The 22,407-nt window shown below is 51.4% G+C and overlaps 1 protein-coding gene across 1 annotated transcript; it reads left to right on the top strand.

Moving 5' to 3' along the window:
- The first annotated feature begins 102 nt into the window (after positions 1-102).
- On the top strand, positions 103-21,263 carry Hex-A (Hexokinase A). The gene is made up of 9 exons (XM_089578771.1): positions 103-290; positions 15,606-15,768; positions 15,865-16,004; positions 16,465-16,680; positions 17,263-17,362; positions 17,556-17,748; positions 17,853-18,008; positions 18,652-18,925; positions 19,413-21,263. Exons 1-9 carry the CDS (start codon positions 267-269, stop codon positions 19,509-19,511), a joined length of 1,365 nt encoding a protein of 454 aa, XP_089434897.1. The 5' UTR covers positions 103-266; the 3' UTR covers positions 19,512-21,263.
- The last annotated feature ends 1,144 nt before the right edge of the window (positions 21,264-22,407 follow it).

Below are 22,407 nucleotides of genomic sequence, written 5' to 3'. Positions count from 1 at the left end.
CGCTTCTTGGAAAACCGGAAAAACGTCACGTGAGGGCGTGCAAGCTTCATCCAATGGGAAACCGCTAACGTGACGTAAAGACGCACGCCCTCAGTCGTCATCACTCGCGTAGCTGAGGGAGCTAGTGGACCGGCCGTTCTCCGTGGGGTCGCAGTCAGAATTGAAAAGCCCGATCTCGGACGGTAGCAAATTCGGCGCATACAGAGTAAAGACCTGAAGTGTCTTGATTTTTCGAGTGCTACCCACCTCCAGAAAAGCCAGGCAAGATGATGTCCGAAAAGAGAAAGAAGGTAAGCCTTTCCCGTTAGCTACGATACAGCTGTCGATTGGACATAGCGCGCTTCATAGGATGCATAAATTCTCGCGGAATGCTTCAGAAGTCTGCCTTGGTTTGGTCCTTCACTTCACGCACATATCCATGCTTGTGGTGCTAAGCGAATTGTGTGTTGAGCAGCTATATGCTCTTTGTAGTAAATGGTCGTATTTATTTTTTTTGTACGTTCTGCCATTCATTGATACCTTAAACCGTTCCAACCGTTGGTACGCGTCCCTCAAATCGTTATACACAGCTGCGCCTCGTGTCTGTGTTAACCGTTCAGAAAGGTCTCATGATATATTCTCATACAGCGTCAAGTATTGTAGCAGCCACTTGCCTTAGGGTCACCTTCAGAGTTCCGTAGTCGCGTGCGGTATTGACCTCCCTTGCTCGTTCACTGCGTTTTGCAATCACTGTTAGCGCAAACCTGGCTTGTACCATAGTAGTATTCAGAGGTGAAGTCCCGAACGATTAATGTCGCATTTATCATTCACAGCTCAGGTTTGCTCACGTTGCTGTTCTGTTTTGCTTCTGTAGAGCGTTGACAGTTGTCTGTCAGGACCGAGCTTGCGTGTAAACTGCCGGGAGGGGATCGTTTAGGTTATTTTTTTTTTTTTTTGCCGCAGCTTTCCGTGTGTCACTGTTGCACTGGCGTTTCTGTTGCAGTGTGATGCGTGTGAGATGAAGGCGATTTTTAATCCCCCCCCCCCCCCCCCCCCCCTCCGGACGTCTCGTCGGCAGTAGCCGTGTTCGAGGAAAACCAATACCTAGAGTTGCGGTCGAGGCAATACATATTTATTGTACTGGCTCCGCCAATTTCTGGGAATCTCCGTCTTCGTTGCCCGCACTCGTTGCGGCTGACTGGCCGCTTGAAAAGCATGCTTTTGCTCGTTCCTCGCCTTTAAGGCCCCAGCGCCGGTGGAAAAAAAGGCACCCAGTGGAAAGATCGGGAGTGCTCTTGACGGCACTCCTCCGGGCCGGAGAGGGTGCCTGGGTTGTCTGGTGCAATCCCCCTTTCCGTGCGATCATGGGCTCTCTTGTGCCCGCTTTGGGTACCATTACCCGCAAGTGCTTCGAAGTTTTAATTTTTTTATGTACGCTCATGTTCACCGGAGGCAGATCGAATTTATGTCCTTAAGTGGGCGCGTATGTGGCGATTGTTCGTGTGCAAACCGGTCCACCTTGAAACCGCAGTCTTTCGTTCACTTATACGACCCCCCCCCCCCCCCCCCCCCCTTTTTTTTTCTGCGCTGGAATGCGGCCTTGCTATTTTTACGCTGCAAGTGTTTTTCTCGTCGAACCATTAGGCTTCGTGGCGTCAGAGCTGTGTGTAATTGGTCCTTCGACAACTGCCCAAGAAAGCTACCATCGGAAAAGTAACTTCCCAAGCAGCAGGCATAAGCACGATTTTGATGTATCGTTTTGGATCTCTGCTGTTCAAGTGGGTGCTGTCGCCGATACAGTACTGGCCTGGTACAGAGGACCGCAGATCTTTTTTTTTTTTTTCGGAGAAGTGTTGCCATGGTGGTGGTAAAACTTCATTTTCCAACAGGTATAGGACAGGTAGGAGTCAGCCTATCCTCGTAGACGGCGGCCTGGAATCCTTGGACCCGGCGGCGTGTTCGGCCAGTCGGATTAATCCTAGTTGTATCTCAGGGTTCGAGCTTGGTAGTAGACTCCCCAAAAATCCTCTGTTCTAGTTGCTTCATCTATATCCTGGATTTTTGGACAAGTCTATATGTATGAGATCTGCCCTATCCCGACACAGTCTGCATCTTTCCGAGAATTGTTCTGGGTACCACTGGCTAAGGGTAGCCGTATTCGGAAAGGTTCTTGTTTGTAAGCGCCTCCAGACGCTATCTTGGTTCTTAGTTGCGAAAAAATTTCCTTAGTAGCTGCTTGTAGAAGCCCGCGTGGAACCTTTAAATTCCTATTATGACATGATGTTCCGAAAAAGTATTGCGTTTTACGTCTACATTCGTAAGAAAGAAAATTGGGACGAAGGAGTTGTGCTACCACAACGCACACGTACCGCGATCACATTTCAGCGCGGTCTGACTTTTCAGACTCCATGGCCCCTGCATTAATTTCGCAACACTTCGGGGCGTCCTACCGACTCCGCCGCTTTCTCAGGTTTCATTTCGCTTGAAAAAAAAAAAAATAGAAAAGAGCGCCAGATAAATTTCCAGGTGATACTAAAGAACCACGATTGCTTTACTGAGAACGTAATGGTTCGCATGCGAATAGAGGATAGACATCGACAGGACTTTTGTCCGTTCTCTCTGTTCGTAGGTATAAGCAAGTGAAATCGACAGAACGAATCCATCGGGGCGCGCTGTACTGGCCCTTTTTCTTTTTTTTTTATGACGCTGCAGATGTGCCGTTATACCCGTCTGGGATAGAACGCTGCGAAGCGAAATCTGGCAGCAGCTGGGGTGAAGTGGGGGCTTGTCTCCGCGTGGCTGCACGAGCCCAGCGGCTACGCCGCTGTTTGCTCCGTGACGCACCGGAGGCGCGCCCTAGGCGGGTTATCAACCTTCAGACTTTAATTTTCAACCTTACCTTCTGCGTCCAGACCGTCTATGCCCGCGATGCGCGGTCTTTCCGCTCGTTCATTCAGCGGCGCCTCGTTTCAGATGAGCCGAGTGTGATGAGCTGCACAGTTTCTTCGCTCTTAGCCAGATGGGTCGCGAAGCGTCGGCAAAGGCGGGGGCAACGCTCTCGGCAGCCAAGTGAAAAGGGCGCCGCGCGCAACCCCTGGCTGCCGTGGCGAAATGTAGCAGGCGGCAGCAACTGCGCTAGCTTACGTCCGCGAGCGATAAAGGGTGGCTGCTGCTGAAAAGGCGGTGGTCTTCAGGCCTGCCTTTTCAGCCTCGCGTTGGCGCTGTCACGGCGAAAAGTGGGCCATTTCCGAGCACCCGTGCCAGACTAGCAAGGTGCCCTTGACGCCCCAACCCCGCTCACCCGCATGGTACGTGAGCCGGATTGTTCAGACTGACTGCTCGCAGCGTGGCCAAGTCTTGAAAGTCAACGAAGTTTGGGCCAGTTCTCTCGCTAAAAGCGCACGGGGGAAGTGCTCCCGAGAGTGAAGCCTCCATTGGAATAAACTCAAAATAAATTCGGAGGACAGCCCGCTCCCAAGAGGTGCCGTGGCGAGTTCAAGGCAATCAAAAATAAATAAAAGTGAGTGCAGAATTCAGAAGAAAAGCCAATTTGAAGAAAACTGAAAAAAGGGCACGATAACGGAGGCCTTCATAGCGAGCGCGAGGAGGGCGGTGGGCCCTCGCGGAACGCGATGAGCGTTTATTGACAACAAAGTATAAAGCAGGTAGATGTGACTGGATGCTTAGTGGTGATGGCTGGCCGGAGGCCGGTCAGGAGGCACTGAAGGAGACGAACACAAAGACAACGGACTTGTGGAACGAACTGAACCGAAGGCAGCTGTCATTGAGCCCAAACTCTGATTCCCCTCCGTAGCAACGCTTCGTTAACGTAGTGACGCATAGTTATACTGTAAAGCCTGCTAAGAACGAAGCGAACACAGCCCTTTGTTTAACATGTATCTTTGTACTTCGAATTTTAAGTTGTCGGCCTGCTATCGCCATTCATTGCCAGTCATAAAAAAACTGTTGAGCTAAGCGGATACTTCGTGTTCAGCGGAAGTTAACTTTTCAGCAGCTTCACTGAAGTCACCCACTGACATTTAGGAGGGCCGCGGCTTTCTCTTTCCTTCGGCTATCATTTGGCTGCTGTGGCAGCGTGCCGATAACTATGGAAAAACCCTACAACTGTCGCGAGGCTACTGAACTGCGTCTGTATGCTTTAAACAGTGTGGAGTGGAAAACCGGTTGCCTTTTCCCCCAGCGCAATCAGGCCGTACGCGAGGATGTGGAGCGTAGAGCTGCGTTTTGTTCTGAGAAGGAGCGCTGCTATTTTTCTTCATTCCGCGCATCTGCCGCGTGGCGTTTTAAGTGCCTCTTGACGTGGCGAGTCGGTGCTACGCTAAAGTGGTGCCGATGTTGGGCGCGCGGCAGTGCTTAGCTGATATTGAATTCCTCGTGGGAGATCTCGATAGCGTGCCATCTTGCGCTGCTGTCTGAAGGTACTCCGCGGTCTGCTGGGTTACATTGTTTCTTTCCGAAGTGCTCTAATCTGCGGTTGCCTGCCTCCGGTGTTTCAGGCTGTAACTGCTGCGGTCGCCTGTTCGTGCAGTGCAAGCAGCAGGTTGAGTCATGTAGCGTGAAGTCCCTGCACTCGAAGCAGAGCACATACTCCTGGCGCCAGCGATCGAGTGTTCAATTTTTTGACAAAAGAAAAGTTTGGCGTGTCTGTTTGTAGCGCGGCTGCATGTTGGTGGTGGTAGTGGTTTATTAAAAAAAAAGAAAATAGATGAAGGAAAAGAATGTTGCCGGTCGCGGCAATTGCTGTCTAATATCTTAAGCTCCCGAACTGCAGCCGGCGGAGCTGAAAGGGAAAGGTTAGCAGGGAGAGCGATAGCAAGAAAGGACGGGGGGAGAGCTTTGCACGCTATTTACAGAACACAAAAGTAATCAAGTTCGCGCCGCTCGCGCGCAAATGTCCAAGCTTTGTCCGAAAATAAGTGCGCGCGAGCGGCCATTGTGCACAATCACCGCTGCGTGTTCGTTTGTCAGAAAATAGAAAGTGGCTCTTTTTTTTCTCTCTCTCAATCGAGTGCTTGTACAACGGCCGCTTCTCATCATAGCAACGGGCACCAAAACTGTCGCGCTCAACTGGAATCTCTACCGAAGGAGTGCGGGCAAAGGGCAACTGGGCGCTGCTGGACGTCGTTTCCGGGGATGGGACAGCGCCGACCACCCGTTTTCTCCCCTGAGTGGCGGCGAAAGCGGGCAATCGCGGGGCAAGAGATAGCGTGCATTGCCAGCAGGGCAGGCACATTCCAGCGCGTGCCGTATGGTTCCGCGCGCAGACTAGTGTGCTTCCCTGCCTTGCTGCCCAGCAGGCAATGCTGCCCAGCATTGCACGAGATGCGGACAGATAGTAAAGGGGGGGGGGGGGGGGGGGGCTTTGTACGGTTGAGGTTTCAGTTCCTTGTCTGTGCGCACTTTCGGCCTGTGGATTGGTGGTGTGCTCCTTGTTTCCGCTGTTGGCAGATTACAGCAGTTTCGAAGCCTAGAGTGTTGTGCACACAAACCTTTTCGCAGTAGAGATTTACAGAGATTACCGTCATGGCACCCACCTGCGCATCGCGCTAGCGAAAGAAAGCACTGACCTCACCGTTTTGGTAACCAGGGGCCGAAGTGTCACTCTGCGCCTGACAGTGGCGGCTGCTGTCACTATACTCTCTTATCTTGCTTTGCAGCGGTATGCGCTATGCAGGTTCGAGTGTTTGCATGCGTGTGACTGGCCCTTTCGGAACGCGGAAGGTATTGCTTGACCCTGCTTGCGCCCCTGTCCTTTTCGCCCCCGTCCGCTTGTGCGGGCGCGGGGCTCTGGCCGGGCCTGCAAACGCCAGTGGTTTGAGCGACACTGGCTTTTGCGGGCCTGTGGCAAGCGGTCATGCATGCACGCAAATAAAGGAAAATATAGTTGGCTGTCGTGGGCGATGTGAAAGGCCGCTTGGCTCTCCTGCACGCACTGGGGCCTCCGGAGCCGCGCTTCATATACGGATCGCCTTTGGGAAAAGGCACTCATTGATGCGCGCACACCGAGATTCGCTTCATGTCTGACCTTGATGGCTAATGCTATGGAGCGACTAATAAAAAGACTGAAAGTAAGCGTCTCAGCCCGTGCCGCTAGTATGTTGGACCCTCATCACTCTGGAATAGGTCGTTGATGCGTTATAGTGCGCTGGCTTGGAAACTTCTGGGTTCCGAGGAAATCCCTCTGCGCAGCACCACTCGTGCGCGAATCGGTTCACGTATATTTGTGGCGAACCCGCCGCGGTGGCTCAGTGGTTACGGCGCTCGGCTGCTGACCCGAAAGACGCGGGTTCGATCCCGGCCGCGGCGGCCGAATTTCGATGGAGGCGAAATTCTAGAGGCCCGTGTGCTGTGCGATGTCAGTGCACGTCAAAGAACCCCAGGTGGTCGAAATTTCCGGAGCCCTTCACTACGGCGTCACTCATAGCCTGAGTTGCTTCGGGACGTTAAACCCCAATAAACCAAGTATATTGGTGGCGAACCCAGTGGCGTAACTGGTTGGTTTGGTTTATTGGGGTTTAACGTCTTGAAGCAACTCAGGCTATGAGGGACGCCGTGGTGAAGGGCTCCGGAGATTTCGACCACCTGGGGTTCTTTAACGTGCACTGACATCGCACAGTACACAGGCCGCAGCCGGGATCGAACCCGCGTCTTTCGGGTCAGCAGCCGAGCACCATAATCTCTGAGCCACCGCGGCGGGGCCCAGAGGCGTAACTCGCGCTGGTGACGGCTGCAGCGTGAACCTTTGGTGCACTAACTTCGACCCGATTTCGCCTCCTCTCCCGTCCCCTTGGAAATGAGGGAGCATGAGCTGAGATATCGTCAAGGGACGAGGAAGGTTAGACAAGACACGAGGAAGACGGCTGACCCGTGTCTAGTTGCCCTTCTTCATCCCTCCCGATGTTCCCCAATCTCAGCATGAGCCAGCTAGTTTAGTTTTTGTTCCCTTGTAACCCGCTCGCGGTTTCCCTAGGTAGATATTCCTGCCGCAGGACCTCCGCAGAAAATGACATTCATAGTGAGGCTAGTTCATGTCAAAATTCGTTGTGCTCTTCCTGTTCGCCGTGGCACCTGGCGTCGGTTCCTGGACGCTGGAAGCCTTTGTGTCAAAGGAGCGGGGAGCTGTGCTTCCTTCCAGAATTTGTCGCCGCCTAGTTGGCGACCAGCAGGGCTTTTCAGGCACCCATCTGCGTGCTCACTTCGCGCTTGGAGTGAGCTGGCAGCGTCGGCCGCCGTTCGCTAATTGCCGTCTTTGAAGGCGTATTCAATCAGTTGTGGTGGAGCTTTTGCGCATTTTGCATATTCTCTCTTCATTGTTTATCGCTGACAAGGCGCCGACAGGTTCTAAATAAAGCGTGGCGGAAGCGCTCCATTGCCAACAATCGAACCCACGCCCTTGGAACGGTGCGCGCAGTCTAGCAGCGCGCCCGTTCCCAGCTTTTTGACGGCGCGCTTGTGCGTTTGCCAGGGAAGGCGTCTGCGGGGTGTGATCGCTGTGTCAGGTTCCGCTGATGGTTCGGTGACTCTGGACGTCCCGCAGACGAGGCCGCAAAGGACTGCCGTCGAAATAGTTGTGTGGCGGCCAGTTGATGCTGCTTATTTGATTGGCAGTCCTTGGGCGACTGGACCGTTGTGGGTCTCGGCTTCAGTAGACGAAGCTTTGTCGTCCGTCAGTTTCTGAAAAGAAACTGAGTAGCCGCTTTTGTAACGTGTTTGCGGACGCAGTTGCCCGCCTGACGGCGCTCGTCGTTTTGCTTAGAAGACCGCGCGAAACGCGGGAGAAGGTCTCGGTTGGGCTTCGACCACCTTGTCCACGGCCCGTTCTGTCGTGCGCATGCTCCTGCCTCCGCGCGTTTCGAGGTGTTGCTGCCTTCCGACATTCCCTTTGCCCGTCCTCTTCTGAGTTATTTTGTGCGACAAGGGCTGCGCGCTCGTGATATGCAGCTGAGAAAAAGCGGGTCTCGATCGGCGTGCCTTACTGCTGGCAGTCACCACCCAAGGCGTGCGTGCATAGTAACGACAGGCAAGGAGAGTTTCCGATGGAAGCCTCGAGTTCGCGGCACCGTACCCCATTGGCTGGTATCGTCCGGACAGGAGACGCGGACTGCCGCCAACGCCGCTATCTCGGCTTCAGTGTTTTGCCGGGATCGGGTGGTGCGCCGCGGCTGTCGTCTCAGTTGACGGGCGTCACGTTTCGAGCTGCTGTGGCGTGCCTTGCCTACGCCGGCTGTCTCGTCTGGCCGCCTCCTGTGCGCACGGGCAACGTTTGGAGTCTAGAGCGCTCTGGTTGCACATGTAGTCGTTCTTGCTCAGGCACTGCAGTGCATGGAGGAGCAGCGGTACAGGTCCCGTCTAGTCCCATTTTAACACTTCCTCACTTCGCAGTGGAACAGGCCTGCCTCAGGCGCAGAAATGTTAGCGGCTTGCCTTCCGAATGACGTCGGCCTGCTGGGAATCGTGAGGGAAGACAAAAACGGACGATCGAGCGCGCTCGTTTTGCGTTGCAGTGCTCAGTTTGCGATCTGTTGTTGTATGTATGCTAAAATTTCTCAGGTTTTGTGTACTGCTCTATCGCGGCGGGAATTTCCGGTTTCAGCTGTGGCCCGTGCAATCTTTCTGCTCAACGGACTCCTTGCGAGGTTCTCCAGCGCGTGCTTCACTTAACCAGTTCTCGTCGGCACCCTCAGCTCACTCGGGGAGGCCCCCTCCGGCGGCGTGGATGCTCGGACGTCAAGAGGCGCGCGCGCTGCTGCCGTCACATTGGGCGCCGCAGCGCCGGCGGCGTTAAACGACCTCAACCGGTCTGCGGCGAGCGAGGCTATGCAAACCGTGCTGTCGGCAGCCCTCGGGGCTCATTTTATTTTCTGGTCGGTGGGTCTGCCCGGCATAACTGGGCACGCTTCCAGCGACCACCTGCGCCGCGGACCACTCGACATGGCGCGGCCGCCCCCGGCGCCCTTGAGCTGCAGTGCACCGGCTGCCTTGGGTCGCGCTCTCGCGGGCACGTCCGAGCGCCGCTCTTCGAATCCCCGATTGGGCCCTGTGCTCCCCTTGGGATCCGGCACATGGCTGGGGCACGTACGCCGGGGAACATATATATGGAAAGGACCGTGTCGCTCGGGGGTAACGGTAGCCATCTCGCGTACTGCGAAAGCCTGCATTACCGGAGTGTTGCTCGTTCTTTTACGAGCAAGACGCCGGCTCTCGCCTATAGTGCTGCGTGTGCGGAGTACGCTTCTTGCTTGTAAAAACTGTCCTCCTCTACGGTCAGAAAAAGTAAAGCTTTGCGTGCAACCTTTCGTATGCCTTCTTGCCAGGAATTGTGACGCCTGGAAATCTGTCGCTCGAGGGTCTCGTGCGTGTCTTTCCCATTGTCTGCGTGCGCATCCGTCAGCGTCCATAATTTGGAGAGCGCCCCATCGTTCGAGGAGCAAAAGAAGGCGATTTCGCGAGCCTGGCTGCCTGCCGTTTCCTCGTGCGCACGCAGGAAAGTAAAAAGGCGCGCCTCTTGACGTCACGCCGTTGGGTTTTCTTGTTGTTGGGAGCGCGGCCGCCGGCCCCGTTGCCGCCTTTTTCGTCGGCGCTGTAGGGAGCGGGAGAGAGGCCGATAGTTGCCGCCGCCGTCTTCGGAGACCTCGTCGAAGGATGTCCGACCGCGTAGCGATAAGCGTTTCCTTGGGGGGCACGCGCAATATCGGCGGCCGCCGCCAGCGCGCAGCTGGGCACTGCGGTTGCGTCAACCCCGTTCTCTCTGTGGGCCACCAAGTAGCTCAAGGGTGACGGGCGCGACGTTTCGGCTCCCTCTTGGTTGCTTTGCGACGACCGCGGGCCCGCCTTTACTGTTCGCGCTAGAAGACTGATATGGCGGCCAAGGTCGCGCTTAATCGGTCAAGAGCCGCGGTGCCATCGATCCTCGGGGCCAAGCCCTGTGAAGTCCGCCGCCTGTCCCGGAGAGAGGACCCGCCCGTGCTGCGGGTTAACGACACGCAGCTCCGCCGCGAGGCTGTCATTTGTCTCGCAGCGTGCGAACCAGTTTCTGGCTGACAGGGGGACGGAACACGGAACCCGGGACGGAGCGCTTCCAGAGAAAATATGATAGGCCGCGTAGCTTCGCGTCCGTCGGTTCCAATTTTCGGCTTGCCGGCCGTCGCGGCGTCATTCGGCCCCGGGGCGCGCGCGCGCGCACGCCGTTGCCTCGTCAGCCTTGGTGGGCTAATGACGGTGACGGCAGCCCAGTCCATTAACCGAGCCACCCGTTCGTGCCGCAATGTTGTGCCCCAAGCACGCGCCGCATGAGCTGGCGAGCTCAAAATGCTGGAGTCGTTCGCCTCGGCGGGGGAAAAAAAAAAGCCGCGACCGATCTTGTGACCGTCACCTAACGAGCCCAGCATATTCTGTGTGACTGTGGAAGCCGTATAGGGCTCTCTGGTTTGCTCGAGCCCGACGGTATCGATTGCATTGGGCTTCGTGGTTTAAGCGTTACTCGGATGACTGAATTTCCCATTTGTAGGCCGCTGCAAGGTAGGCGGTTATGGGGGGTCTCGAGTGTGGCAAGCTCAAAGCCGTCCTTAGTGTCGCCAATGCGGGCTGGTTAATCCTAGCCTCGTTTCCGGCCCGCCCGCGAGGTGTTTGAGGAAGCACCTTGGCAGCCGCGAGTCATTGAGGTGCAAAACAGCTTGTCCCCTAACGCGACTCGAAACTAGTGTTTCTCTTGGTGAGTTTTTCCAGCGGGGTCGTTTTCTTCCCGCCTGTTTTATGGTTTGTAGTGTTGGCGGAAACGTGCCACGGACAGGCACGCATACTTTGCGCCGTTCTGTGTTCATGGTCGTATAGTTGGGGGAGGTTATGTTGCACGAAGCGTGCAACGTCCGAGTACCCCCTGCAAGAGTCTCGGTACATGTAAAGGCATAACTTTATGGGACTTCAGACGGATATCGGCCGAAATACCACGCCTGACGGAGTGTGTTAAAAGGAAACTTTCCTCCCTCCATGAAACACCGTGCAACGATGGCTGAGGACTTGCGCATTGTTTCCTCCTCAGCGTTACGAAACGTTACCGTGTGCATCGGTGAATGCTGCTTATTTTCTCGAAAAACATCGTTGCTCAGGTTGTTCCGCATGCGCCTTTCTTTGTTGCGCATTGTGACGACGCCTACACGCAACGGTTCGAATGTTTTTTTTTTTTTTTTTTTTATGGCCGGCCTACACATTTCGAATAGCTTGTTGAGCCGACTGAAGAAATTCGGCCGTGAGGTTTTTCTCACTGTTTAATTTGAGCCAGAAATAGCGCGTCCCGTTTTTGACCGTGCGATCGCGGATCAGATTATTTGTTGCGCGGCCTTGAGGGACTCTTGATGACGGCAGGGGCTAATGAAAGAGAACACAAAACATCTCGACATTGGCGCGCAAGGCTGATCTGTCGCCGTAGTGGTTCCGGAGATGTGGTCTACGGTAATCTGGCTGTTTTTTTGGACGTAATACTGCAAATCCTGGCCTGGCGTTTGTTTCCTCTGCTGATTTAAGCGGTTACTTCACAATCGCTGCATATACGTCGGGAGCAGGCTTTTCATGTTCGCTTGTTTTCACTCGGGCAAATGGCTAAGGGCAGGCAGAGCGAGTTCGCAGCATCACACTTGTGACGCGGGGTGTTTTGAGCCGTTGTTGAGCGGATCCGCGAACGAAGTGCCTCGGCGGGTTGTCGCAGTGAATGGCACACAGCTGCTGGGGCCTGCTACGCGCTGGCGACGTTGCCTGGATTCCCTCAGAGTGGCTATTAGATGCCATGCTCTCCATGTTTTCTGTCGAAATGTCAACGCGTTTCTACCTCACGCAGTACTGTAAACCGTGTTGTTCAGCCACTGCGCTTGGTTTAGTGTGTTCGCGAAGCTTTTCTAGCGATACCTCGATGCTCTGCGACCTGAATCGCAGTCTGGCGATAGCGTAGGGTGAATGGATTTCGCCAGTGCGTCGCAACGTGTTGAACTGGTTTCGGGCGACTACCTGCGGCGCTGCAATAGCCTCTGAGGTATCGGCGCACCCTGGCGGTTGACGATGTTGCCTCTGGTCGTCCTTCGTTGCGATCTTGCCTCCGGTGATGCGGTCCATCTGTCTTGCTTTTCTCCGCGGGTGTGTCGTGCTTGGGAAGAAAGCCTCTCGGCGACACTGCGAAAATCTATTTGCTTTGAAGCCCGTGCCGGGCAAAAAAAAAAAAAGTGCACCGCAGAAGGAAATCTGTGTCCACTGCGAACGCGGGAGGGAGGTCTGTTCTGTCGAGTTGGCCTCGCCGATCTCGTTCGGATTGCATTGCGCACTGCGTCGCACGCGCCTACGAGCAAGCGGTGGAGGCTCGCGACACTTGCGTCCCCTGCAGCTCTCGCGTACAGGCAGGCAGGTCGGACCACGGCGCCAAATTTTGACGTTCTTCCTCTTCCCCTCGTCTATCTGGCGGTTTACGGTTCCACCTCCGTGAACGCGCTGCATCTGTCACGAGGCCGCGAGCGGCTAAAGCAACAGCTGCCGCCAAGCGCGCTTTTCCAGGCGACGCACAGGTGGCTCGCTGCCGCTGTGACCTTCACTTGACATTGGCGCCACTGCAGCGCGAAGAGCGCACGCGGGCCTGTCGCGCAGACACCGCGTCTCGCGACTCGGCGTCCGTCTTCTGTCGCTCTCGGCGCACGACGTGACTTGGCAGCTGCGCCGCGAAAGATAACAATGCCAGTGAGTGGCTGCGTCGACCGCTTGGCAGCTCGAGGGAACGCTGCACCCGTGCGCTGCCCGTGGGTGCGCTTTCCCGCCCAGCGCTTGCGCCACGCGCGAGCCCCGAAAAGCCGTTCGCGGCAGCGTTCCTTGACTCGGTGCGGGAGGACCCGACAAAGCCGCGCGATTCACGAGCCAAATAGTGGTGAAAACACCCTCGGGATGTCGCCCGCTTCTAGGATGACGTCATGGATCACCGAACGCTTGAAGCGAGCCTTGCCATTGTTCGGAGGTGACGGTAAAGCGGTTCGGCTGGGATGGTTGCGCATGTTCGGGGTGACGTCGCGTGGCTCTGCAGCGTCGAGTGGCAGACGCGGCTTATGCGTTCGTTGCCAGCCCCGCGCATCCGACACAGGGGAAGAGCCTGTATCCTGTTTCGCTCAGTTGCTTTGGGGCAAATAGGTCTCTCCAGCAGTATGATAGGATACCGTGCGGAAAACTGCTGAGCCACTCATTTGGCCGACTATTAGGTCCTCGTGATGTCGTCTGGCCGTGACTGTATTCAGGGGTCGGAAACTCTAGTTAATTTTGGTTTCAATTACTTCAGCGCATCTGGGGTACTGATTGAATCACACTTGCACATGCACGCAGCGCGAGAGGCTGCTGCGATGAGCGGATTTTCTGAGGCAGAGCAGCTTGTCGGCGGTGGTTCGAGTGCCGCTCGGGAGCCTTTTTTTTTTTTTTTTTTCTGCTGGATACGGTTGCAGTGACTACGATAGGACGGTGCAGTTGTCTTTACTCCGGCTACTATGGGTGGAATTGGCGCTTACGTATGGATTTGCTGGACAATGGATCATAAATGAAGCGTCCTACCCCTGAATGGACTTCCTTTGGTAGGGGACCATGCTTGCAGTGTCCGCCGCAGTGTCCAGCTGCTTCCTGTCGTGCGGAGAAAGCCTGAGCCTTTGCTCGCTTTACCGGGCAGCTGGGTGGCGCAGCGAAGGTCGAATGCCTGCCGCAAGTTACCGGCGCTTCACTGTGCAGCGGTAGTCTCGTGATCGGGAACACTCGCCGCTTAGTGCACTCACCCCCTTCTCCTCGCCCCTGCTTCCCCCGTCTGCTCGTACAGGGTACGGTCCAGCACACATTCCGTGAGTCGCCGACCCATCACCCTGCTTTACGCGAAGGGCTCAATTCTCCGCTGTCGTCACCAGGGCGCCCGGCACTCAAGGCTGTCACCGCCTGGGGACGAACCTCAATCGTTCGACCGCCTTGCGTCACGAGAGAGCGGAATCATAGGAGGAAAACGAAAGGCTGAGGGTGTTCGTGAATTCGCTTTGCGGGCCTGTAATGCGCCGCAGTTGTATCGCAATGTCGGCGGCCCGTCGACGTCAACGGAGAGGAGGCGGCATGCGCTTGTGGCGCCGTGTCGTCATTTCGCTCGCTCTGCGCTGCCCGGGAATAAATATCAATTGACCTGTGCGTCGCGCATCCGAAGGAAGCACTGCTGCAGCCGCGCCCCGCTAATGTTTACGTCGGATGGATGCCTTGGGGCGGCGCTGTCGCAAGTGCCGAGCGAGGCCGTTGCGTTCCACCGCGCGGCGATTTGCTTCCGCCACGGCACGTGCCGGTACCCCCCCCCCCCCTCTCTTTTCCGCTGAAGCGCGCAGAGCCGCTGTTGGCGGACATCCGGTTTTACACCCGAACTGTGATCGTCGCTAATCCCACGCCTTGTGGCGTTACCAGTCACGAGCGTGTGGTGGCATCGGCTCTAATGGCAGGTTTTTACGCTTTCGCGTGCCCCGAGGAATACGGCGCCTCTTGCAGCCTTGCTTGTCAGTATGGGGACAGTAAATGCGTATGATCACGCTTTAGTGCACGGAGCTTGCCTTTGATGAAATGGTTGGCTTGCAGTCGCCTTGTCTTAGTGAACACTAGCTTTGCAGCAATAACGACTGTCATGCACTGCGATGCGTGGCGCGTACTCGGCCCCCAGGTGCTTCGTAGGAATATTTGAAGCAGGTTTTTTCCACCGCCACCAAGGGCAGACAGTGCCAATGTCATGTGTTCTTTTGTAATAGACGTTGCTTTCAAGTATTTTATTTTTATAATACTGATCGCTCTGCTGATACCATGATACGTTCAGGACCGTAGTTCTGTGACGTGGTGCTAGCTTTGCCTCTAGAAAACGTGCCGAAGGCCGCTTTTTGTGCACTGGTTACTAAAATGTCTACTGCAGTCATCCTCGTTACTCTAGACTCCGTCTTGAGACTTGAGATACCTGTAGTGCTGTGGACCTGTTATTCCCCGCTATAGTACAGTGCACATTTATTAGCAGTGAATATGCGTGTCGGCGTCTTTTATGCCACCGCCTTTTAGACCTTTGCAATAAGGGCTCTTTGGGTGTCGCCACATTCCTCGATGGGCTCTTGTGTGCGCCCCACGCTAGCGCAGTGGAAGCGGCAGCGGAACCGGTTGCAACAGCCCAGAGAGGGGGCGTTTTGACATCCTCCTCTCCCAATGGAAAGGTCTATACACCACAAATTTTTATTTTTGCTAGTCCAAAAAGCTGGCTTTCCAGCAGGACTGTATGCTTTGTGGCAAAGCCTTGACATTCTTGCAGTAACACGCACTGACCCAACCACTATTCTGTGCACATTTCGTTTATCAGGTGGGGATAGAAAACAGTTTACAAAATTAAAAACTGTACTCACATTACCGTTATATTTTACAAACGCTGTTCCCATGTATTTTGTTATTGCTGCTAAACAGTGCAGCTTGTCTTGCTAGACCAGTCCTTGTACCTTTGTCATCAGAAGTTGTTGGTATTTGTGTACGCTTGTTTTGTGCTCTGGATGTTACAGGAAACAATTTTCTATAACGGCATTTCTTTTCCAATTCTCCTTTTGTAGGTTGAGGCCATGACCCGTGACCTCGAGCTCCCTAATGATGTATTGCAAAAAGTATCTGCTAAGCTTCTTGATGAATTCAACAAAGGCCTTGGAAAAGAAACCCACAAATCAGCAGAAGTTAAAATGTTTGTTACATATGTAAGGGATGTCCCCAACGGTTCTGGTGAGTGCGATTGAGCAGTCATGCTTGCTTGTAGACCTAGTGCCTGTGTGTGTGTAAGGATTGTTGTACTGACATGGGCTTTCCATAACATTCCAGAAGGTGGAACGTTCTTGGCCTTGGATCTAGGGGGCACGAACTTCAGGGTTCTACTCATTGACATCGATGGTGATCGATTTAGCATGCAGAATGAAATCTATGCTATTCCGCAAGAAGTCATGCTTGGAAGTGGGGAAGAGGTATGTTTTGTTGCTTCACATATTTCTACTTTAACCTATGTTCTCTTTCTTTATCATGTTATTGCACTTCAGTTATGGAATTGGCTACAGTTGCTCACCATGAGGCTTTATTTTTGACATTGTTATTGTTCGTGTGCAGCAGTTTTTGTATGTAGCAAACACATTACGTTGCCAATTTCTGCTGGATGCAAAGTCTATGTAATCTTGTGCATGTGTGTTGCAACTGTCATTTTGAAGCTTTTTCACATCTTCATGAGTCGACCTATTCTAATTAGTTAACAAATGAAAGTGTTTGTGAGTGCATTAAATGACTGCCTGAGATGGTACTGGATATCCTTTTTTTTTGTGTGAATTTGAGTAATGTATTTGCCTCTGTATTGGACAAGTGCATGGTTCATCATACAACCTGTTTTGTTGTGCGCTTCGAAGTGTGCTGAACTTTGCATCACTCTCTTTTCAGTTATTTGACCACATAGCTGACTGCCTGTCCAAGTTTATGGACAAGTACAAAGTAAAAAACAAGCGGCTTCCTTTGGGATTTACATTTAGCTTCCCCTGCCGGCAAGAGGGCCTCACAGTAGCCCGACTGGTTCACTGGACCAAAGGTTTCAAATGTAGTGGTGTTGAAAATGAAGATGTAGTAACTCTCCTCAGGAACGCAATTAAGAAGCGGAAGGTGGGTTACTTATTTTTTTTACATCTGTCTATGCATGACTGCTGTTAAGTGGCAGGTACCTAGCTGCATAGTTGTGGCTTGCATGTTTAGCTTCGTAACAGTACCATGCTTGTGTTCCATGTGACAACTTGAAGTTTTCAGTTTAAAATAGTTTATTTAGTCCAGCTTGCTGCCAGAGATTGGCACATTTGAAGATCTGCTGTATACATGAACAGCACTCTACTGCACAATCTGGGCAGTGTTTTATTGTTTGTTTCGAACCTGTACAGTCTTTGTCAAAAGTAACCAGGCTGCGTGGTTTGCTTCTAGCACGTACAGTGGAGCCCTTGTGGCTTTCCTAAAGATCAAAACGTGTTGGAAGGTAAGAAGACCCCCAGTCCTTACCTTTAAGGACCATTTCAGCTTCAGGGAAGCTGTAAGGGCTCCACTGTACGTGCTAGAAGCAAACCATGCAGCCTGGTTACTTTTGACAAAGACTGTACATTAGACCACAATTATTTGTAGTAACTTTTTGATGCAAATCTCTGTCAGAGCCTTGTCTGGGCCTTTATATCAAGTTCCAGTATGCGTTCCTTCTTTCAGGACATCGACATTGATGTAATGGCTGTTGTCAATGACACAACTGGAACTTTAATGTCATGTGCTCACAAAAACAAGCAATGCAGACTGGGGCTCATTGTTGGTAAGTTTTCACTGCAATTGCTTTTTTTTTTTTTTAGGCTGAATGTGCACATAATTTCTGGCATATTGGCTTGATCAGCTATATATTTGTTAGCTTATTAGTCTTTTTGTGATGGAAGATTGCTTTCTGCTTGTGTGCATTGTACTTGTTGCATGATATGGGGCGCTCAGTTAATTTTTCATCATTTTCTCAGGAACTGGAACAAATGCATGCTACATGGAGAAACTGGAGAATGTGGAACTTTGGGATGGAGATAATGAGGAGCCTCGACAGGTCATCATCAACACAGAGTGGGGTGCATTTGGGGACCATGGGTCCTTGGAATTTGTGCGTACCCGTTATGACAGGGAGATTGATTCGGCATCACTGAATCCTGGCAAGCAGTTGTGAGTAATGTTGAACAATATGCAACTTCCACTCAGTCTTATTTCGTAACTTAGCCATCGTTACTGAAAGCAGTCCTGCCTCCTCCTGTTTTGCTGCTCTTTAGGTTTGAAAAGATGATTTCTGGCATGTACATGGGCGAGCTGGTGCGGCGTGTATTGGTGCACTTGGCCGAAGAAAACTTGATGTTCAGCTCAAAGCTCTCTGAAAAAATGAAGACCCCCTACCTCTTCAAGACAAAGTACATTTCTCAAATTGAGAGGTAAGCGCTTTACCTCTTGTGCAGAGCCAAAGGTTAAGGGCTGTATCAATCACCTTGGAAAAGAGACTTGAGTAATTGTGACGGCATAATAAAGACATCAGCCAATCCAACGTTTGTTTTAATAGCATGTCATTTTTTACGATTTGACCCTCTCGATCCCACATTCATTTCTGGCCACTCGCATTATTGCTTACATGGTCACCAGAAGGTATCTTTCTGTGTTTATTTGTAATAATCCATTTCACTGGCAACCACTTCTTTTTTAGTGCATTCCTTATCATATAGTATAGGAACATAATCAGGATTTAAATGTGACAGGACCAGGGCATCATATGCTGTTGGGGTGTTATTTGATGGCAAATATTGCCAAGGTGCAGTGCAGAGACGTTAACTCGCTTCCTTTCATGTAGGGAAAACGTCAGTCGTTCATACCTGGTCCAGTGTTTTTACCACTTAATCTTTGTACTGGCTTGAGCAGAAAAGCAATAGGCTTCATTGGAAGCTTTCAAACTGCAGCAGCTTTTAAGCTTGCTGTGTGGCCTCTGATGAATGGGGGTCTGTTTGGGTGTAACGCACTTAGCTTTTCACTTTGGTGACTCCACTCTTGATGGACTTTTCATGAACATGTCATGTGTCTGTGCAGCGAACCCCGTGGTGTTTACGATGAGGCCCACAGTGTAATGGTGAAGATGGATATGGTTGGCACAGATGAAGACTGTGAATGTTTGAAGCTCATCTGTTCCCGTGTGTCATCACGTGCTGCCCACTTAGTGTCTGCAGCTGTGGCCACAATCCTCAACAAAATGAAGAGACCCCACACTACTGTGGGTGTTGATGGATCTGTCTACCGGTTCCACCCCCGATTCCACGCACTCATGGAGGCCAAAATTGCCGAACTTGCCAACCCACAGTATAAAGTAAGTTACTTTTTTCAGTCCTACGCACTTCTGCAAATGCTGGTTGCTGATAACACATTTCACGCACCGTATAATAATACTGGCTTCATGTTTAGTATAAATTCATTTGTACCTAGATTCTTCACCTTGGGTAGAGATTTGCAAATATTTTCACATCACATGTTGCGCTGTACTTGCCAGTGTGGCAGTGGTGCACTTGACGTACTAACTGTAAGGCCATTTGTACGTCAGTCAGCATCCTTACAGTTTCTATTCTTAGAAGCAATGCAACTACTTTAGGCTGTTATGCTCTGGAGCCATGGTCTATGAGTTGCTGCAGAAATATGGACAATCATTCAGCGTTCCTGATAAGAGCAGCTGGAATTGCTATGAAGCCTGGGTGTTCATTCAGGAGGAGGGGAGACGTGCCATTTGATCTGATACAATAAGCTGTGTTTATAAAGCAAGGTTAGCTGCAAATCACGTCTCTTTTTTTTGTTCATTGCAGTTTGACCTCATGCTTTCTGAAGATGGTAGCGGTCGTGGCGCCGCCCTGGTAGCAGCTGTTGCTGTGCGCACGGTGAAAGAGAAGGCTGCAAAAAAGTAGACCCTAAGGCATCGAGAACACTGAGCCTCTGTTGTGCTGCGGAGTCTGTTTGTTGTGACACGCTATTTATTGGACACCACATTAAAATTCACTGAAGGGCTTGGGCTTTTATGGCAATCCACCTTGAGCAGGAATTGCAGCCGAGGGTACTCATTTAAGCCTTTTAGTCTTTTTATGCAATGGAGCTGTTTATTGTAAGGAAGAAAGAGCAGGAGCATGCTATGTTGTATGTGATGCATGCAGACATTGGCTGCAGAAAACATGCAGGCTGGTGCCATGTTATATGTGGTATTAAAACAGGAATGAACCTGCAGCAATCACAGGTGCCTTGTACGGCTAAGGTGCTGGTTGCATCCGAGAGACCCTGTCCAATTCTGCCTGTTGGGTGGCAGCTACTGATCTCTTGGATGATTACTGCCCTATCAGCCCTGCACTTGGGAACGAATAATTATTGCCATGGCACATCTCATGTTGACACTCATGTCGTCACATTCACGTGCAATCTCATTGTCTCTTAGTGCAAATGTCTCCGGTATAATGTGCTGTATTTTCTGTCTGTAGCTTTTGCGTTAAGACCATCATGACAGGACAGCTTTTAGTTGCAAGTAAATTGTTAGTCCACTTGTGCATCCTGGAGCATTTCAAGTGTTGGCATATTATGCGGGCGAAGGGGGTTGACTAGTCATGAAGAGCATTTTACAAAATATGTCTCAACTGTGGCACATTGGTTTAAGAGGTGCTATCAAATGTGGAATGCCATTTTTAAGCACTTTTGTCTCCTCCAGTGCTTGATTTTAGTTGTTTTAAGTACTTTGCCACCAGATGTCTTGTCACTTGTACAGTTGATTTTAAGACTGCAGTTGTCATGTGGTAATCTCCTTGTGGTGTCCTGCACGTGGATCTTCTTGTGATATTTTTTTTATTGTGTGTGTATGTGTGTGTACCTGTGGTATGTGTATAGTTGTAGGTCTGCCAGTTGGTTCTAGGTTAGGAATGCTGTTGGAATTCACTTATTGCAGGACATTCCAGGAGCATTAATGTAGAGTAATCAAGCTTCAATTTCAGGTGTAGAGCAGTAACATAATAGTTGGAGCGCAAGTTAGCTGTTTGCATTATGCAGTTAAAGAACATACTTTTAAATATGAGTAAGATCTTGGTTCAGACGTTTATTGTTGTCATTTCATTTTGTTGCAGTATCACTTTTACTATTTTCTTTCCCGTGAGATCAGTACAGTCTAAACATTTTCTTGACGTGCCAAACTTCAACGGTTATGCGCATCCAGTTTGTTGCTGTGTTATGGGTGCTGTTAAGTACTGCATTTGTTTTGCACTTCTTGTAGTGCTGTACAGAGTTCCAGGTGCAACACTACAACATTTGTTTGTTTTAATAGTGGAAACCTCCGATTGTTTCTTCTGAGTTGGTGTTACTGTGGCATAATGTTGGCACAGGTCTTTTTATGCTTCTTTCCATTGTGATGTGCGCCCTTGAATTTGCATGTAGGTTGTGGCCTGTAAATAGCATTGTAGTTAACTGTAGTAGCATGCTTCATTTGTAGTAAGATCCCTACTGCTTATGCTTGTTTCTCATCCTTGTATGAAATGTTTTTTTGCAAAAATCAACTCTTGAGCCCTGCGCTGAAATGAAAAACGTTATTGAGATTTGGGGTTACAACTGCATTTGCTTTTATTATTTGTGCTGTGCAGATATTGATTAGTATGACCAGAATCTTTCAATAAATAGAGTACAAAGAATTTGTGTTTTGAAATGTTCGTGTGAGTTCATTTGGTGCACCAGTTATGTAGTGCAACAAGTATATCAAGCTGCTCGTGTTCTGCAGTGCTTTGCGAGTTGAATAATCCTACTGTATGAATGAATCTGTCAAACAAGAGAGATCACAACCTTAGTATACAAGGTCAGGTCCGACCTCAAGGAAGCACTGTGCATTTCTGAAGCACTTTCAACTGCTGGGACGTTTAATGGCTACTGAACGTAGCAAGTATCGGGAGAGAGAGAGAGAACTTAAGAACTGAACCCAAGATAAGTGGGTAGGTAGAGAGTTGCGCGCAGTATGATGGTTGCTGAACATGTGGGTGATGTGGCCTCCTAGAGTGGCCGTGGCATTGGGCTGAGCGTAGAAGGCTATTCCAAGCCGAAGCGGGGAGAAGAAAAGTAATCTAGGATATGGATGCAAAGACTGCGTGTATGTATAGGAGTCTGCTTTTTGATAGCAATTTCAGTTTCCTCCGTTTGGGGATTCTAACATGGCTTGAGGTTACGGTGTTGGTTTAGGAGCCCAGAATAGCTTCATACAGCGAAACGGCTGGCTGCTGGCATGTGCCAGGGAAGTGGCTAGCACCTGAAGCTGTTGAGCATGTGTCCAGTTCGATCAAACTATGCCCAAGTGTCTCGGGATTGTGGCAGTGGTAATCGGTGCTGGTCGTGAGGCCAATCAATGAAGTGTGCGTGGCGCCGCGTGAACGCAAACTCAAGGAGGATGATAAGCTCACGTGGATGAAAAAAAAATATGTCATCGTTAAAAGCCTGCAGGAGCCTCTGGTCGCGGTAGTTTGGACGCGGTGTTACGCGTGACCAGAGAAAGGGGTATGTGCACTCGGCTTGCAAGCAATAAAATGGGGAAACGTAGCAAGGGAAAATCTTGTGACTGCGGATCTGCTGAATGACAGGTTACCGGAGCATGGAACTACTAGAAAAATGCAGCTGCTCCGTAGGATAGGTAATCTGAGAAAGACCCAGAAAACTTTATAGACCATTTAGCTGTCTACTGCCTACATGACACTCACAAAATTATTCCCAGTTAACCCAAGCGGCACGCCAAGCGGAAGGGGGCACTCGTCAGTGACTCCGGAACAGAAAGCGGTGGGGTTTTCGATCATA

Source organism: Amblyomma mixtum, chromosome 3, assembly GCF_055824585.1.
Source record: "Amblyomma mixtum isolate Tamu chromosome 3, ASM5582458v1, whole genome shotgun sequence".
NCBI classification, from domain to species: Eukaryota; Metazoa; Arthropoda; class Arachnida; order Ixodida; family Ixodidae; genus Amblyomma; species Amblyomma mixtum.
This window is presented reverse-complemented; position numbering and strand designations above follow the sequence as displayed.

Excerpts from the sequence above, each read along its gene's own strand:
- Hex-A (XM_089578771.1), top strand. The coding sequence starts at position 267 with ATGATGTCCGAAAAGAGAAAGAAG. Across the intron at positions 291-15,605 it reads TGTCCGAAAAGAGAAAGAAG|GTTGAGGCCATGACCCGTGA; the intron begins GTAAGCCTTTCC and ends CTCCTTTTGTAG. Across the intron at positions 18,926-19,412 it reads TTGCCAACCCACAGTATAAA|TTTGACCTCATGCTTTCTGA; the intron begins GTAAGTTACTTT and ends TGTTCATTGCAG.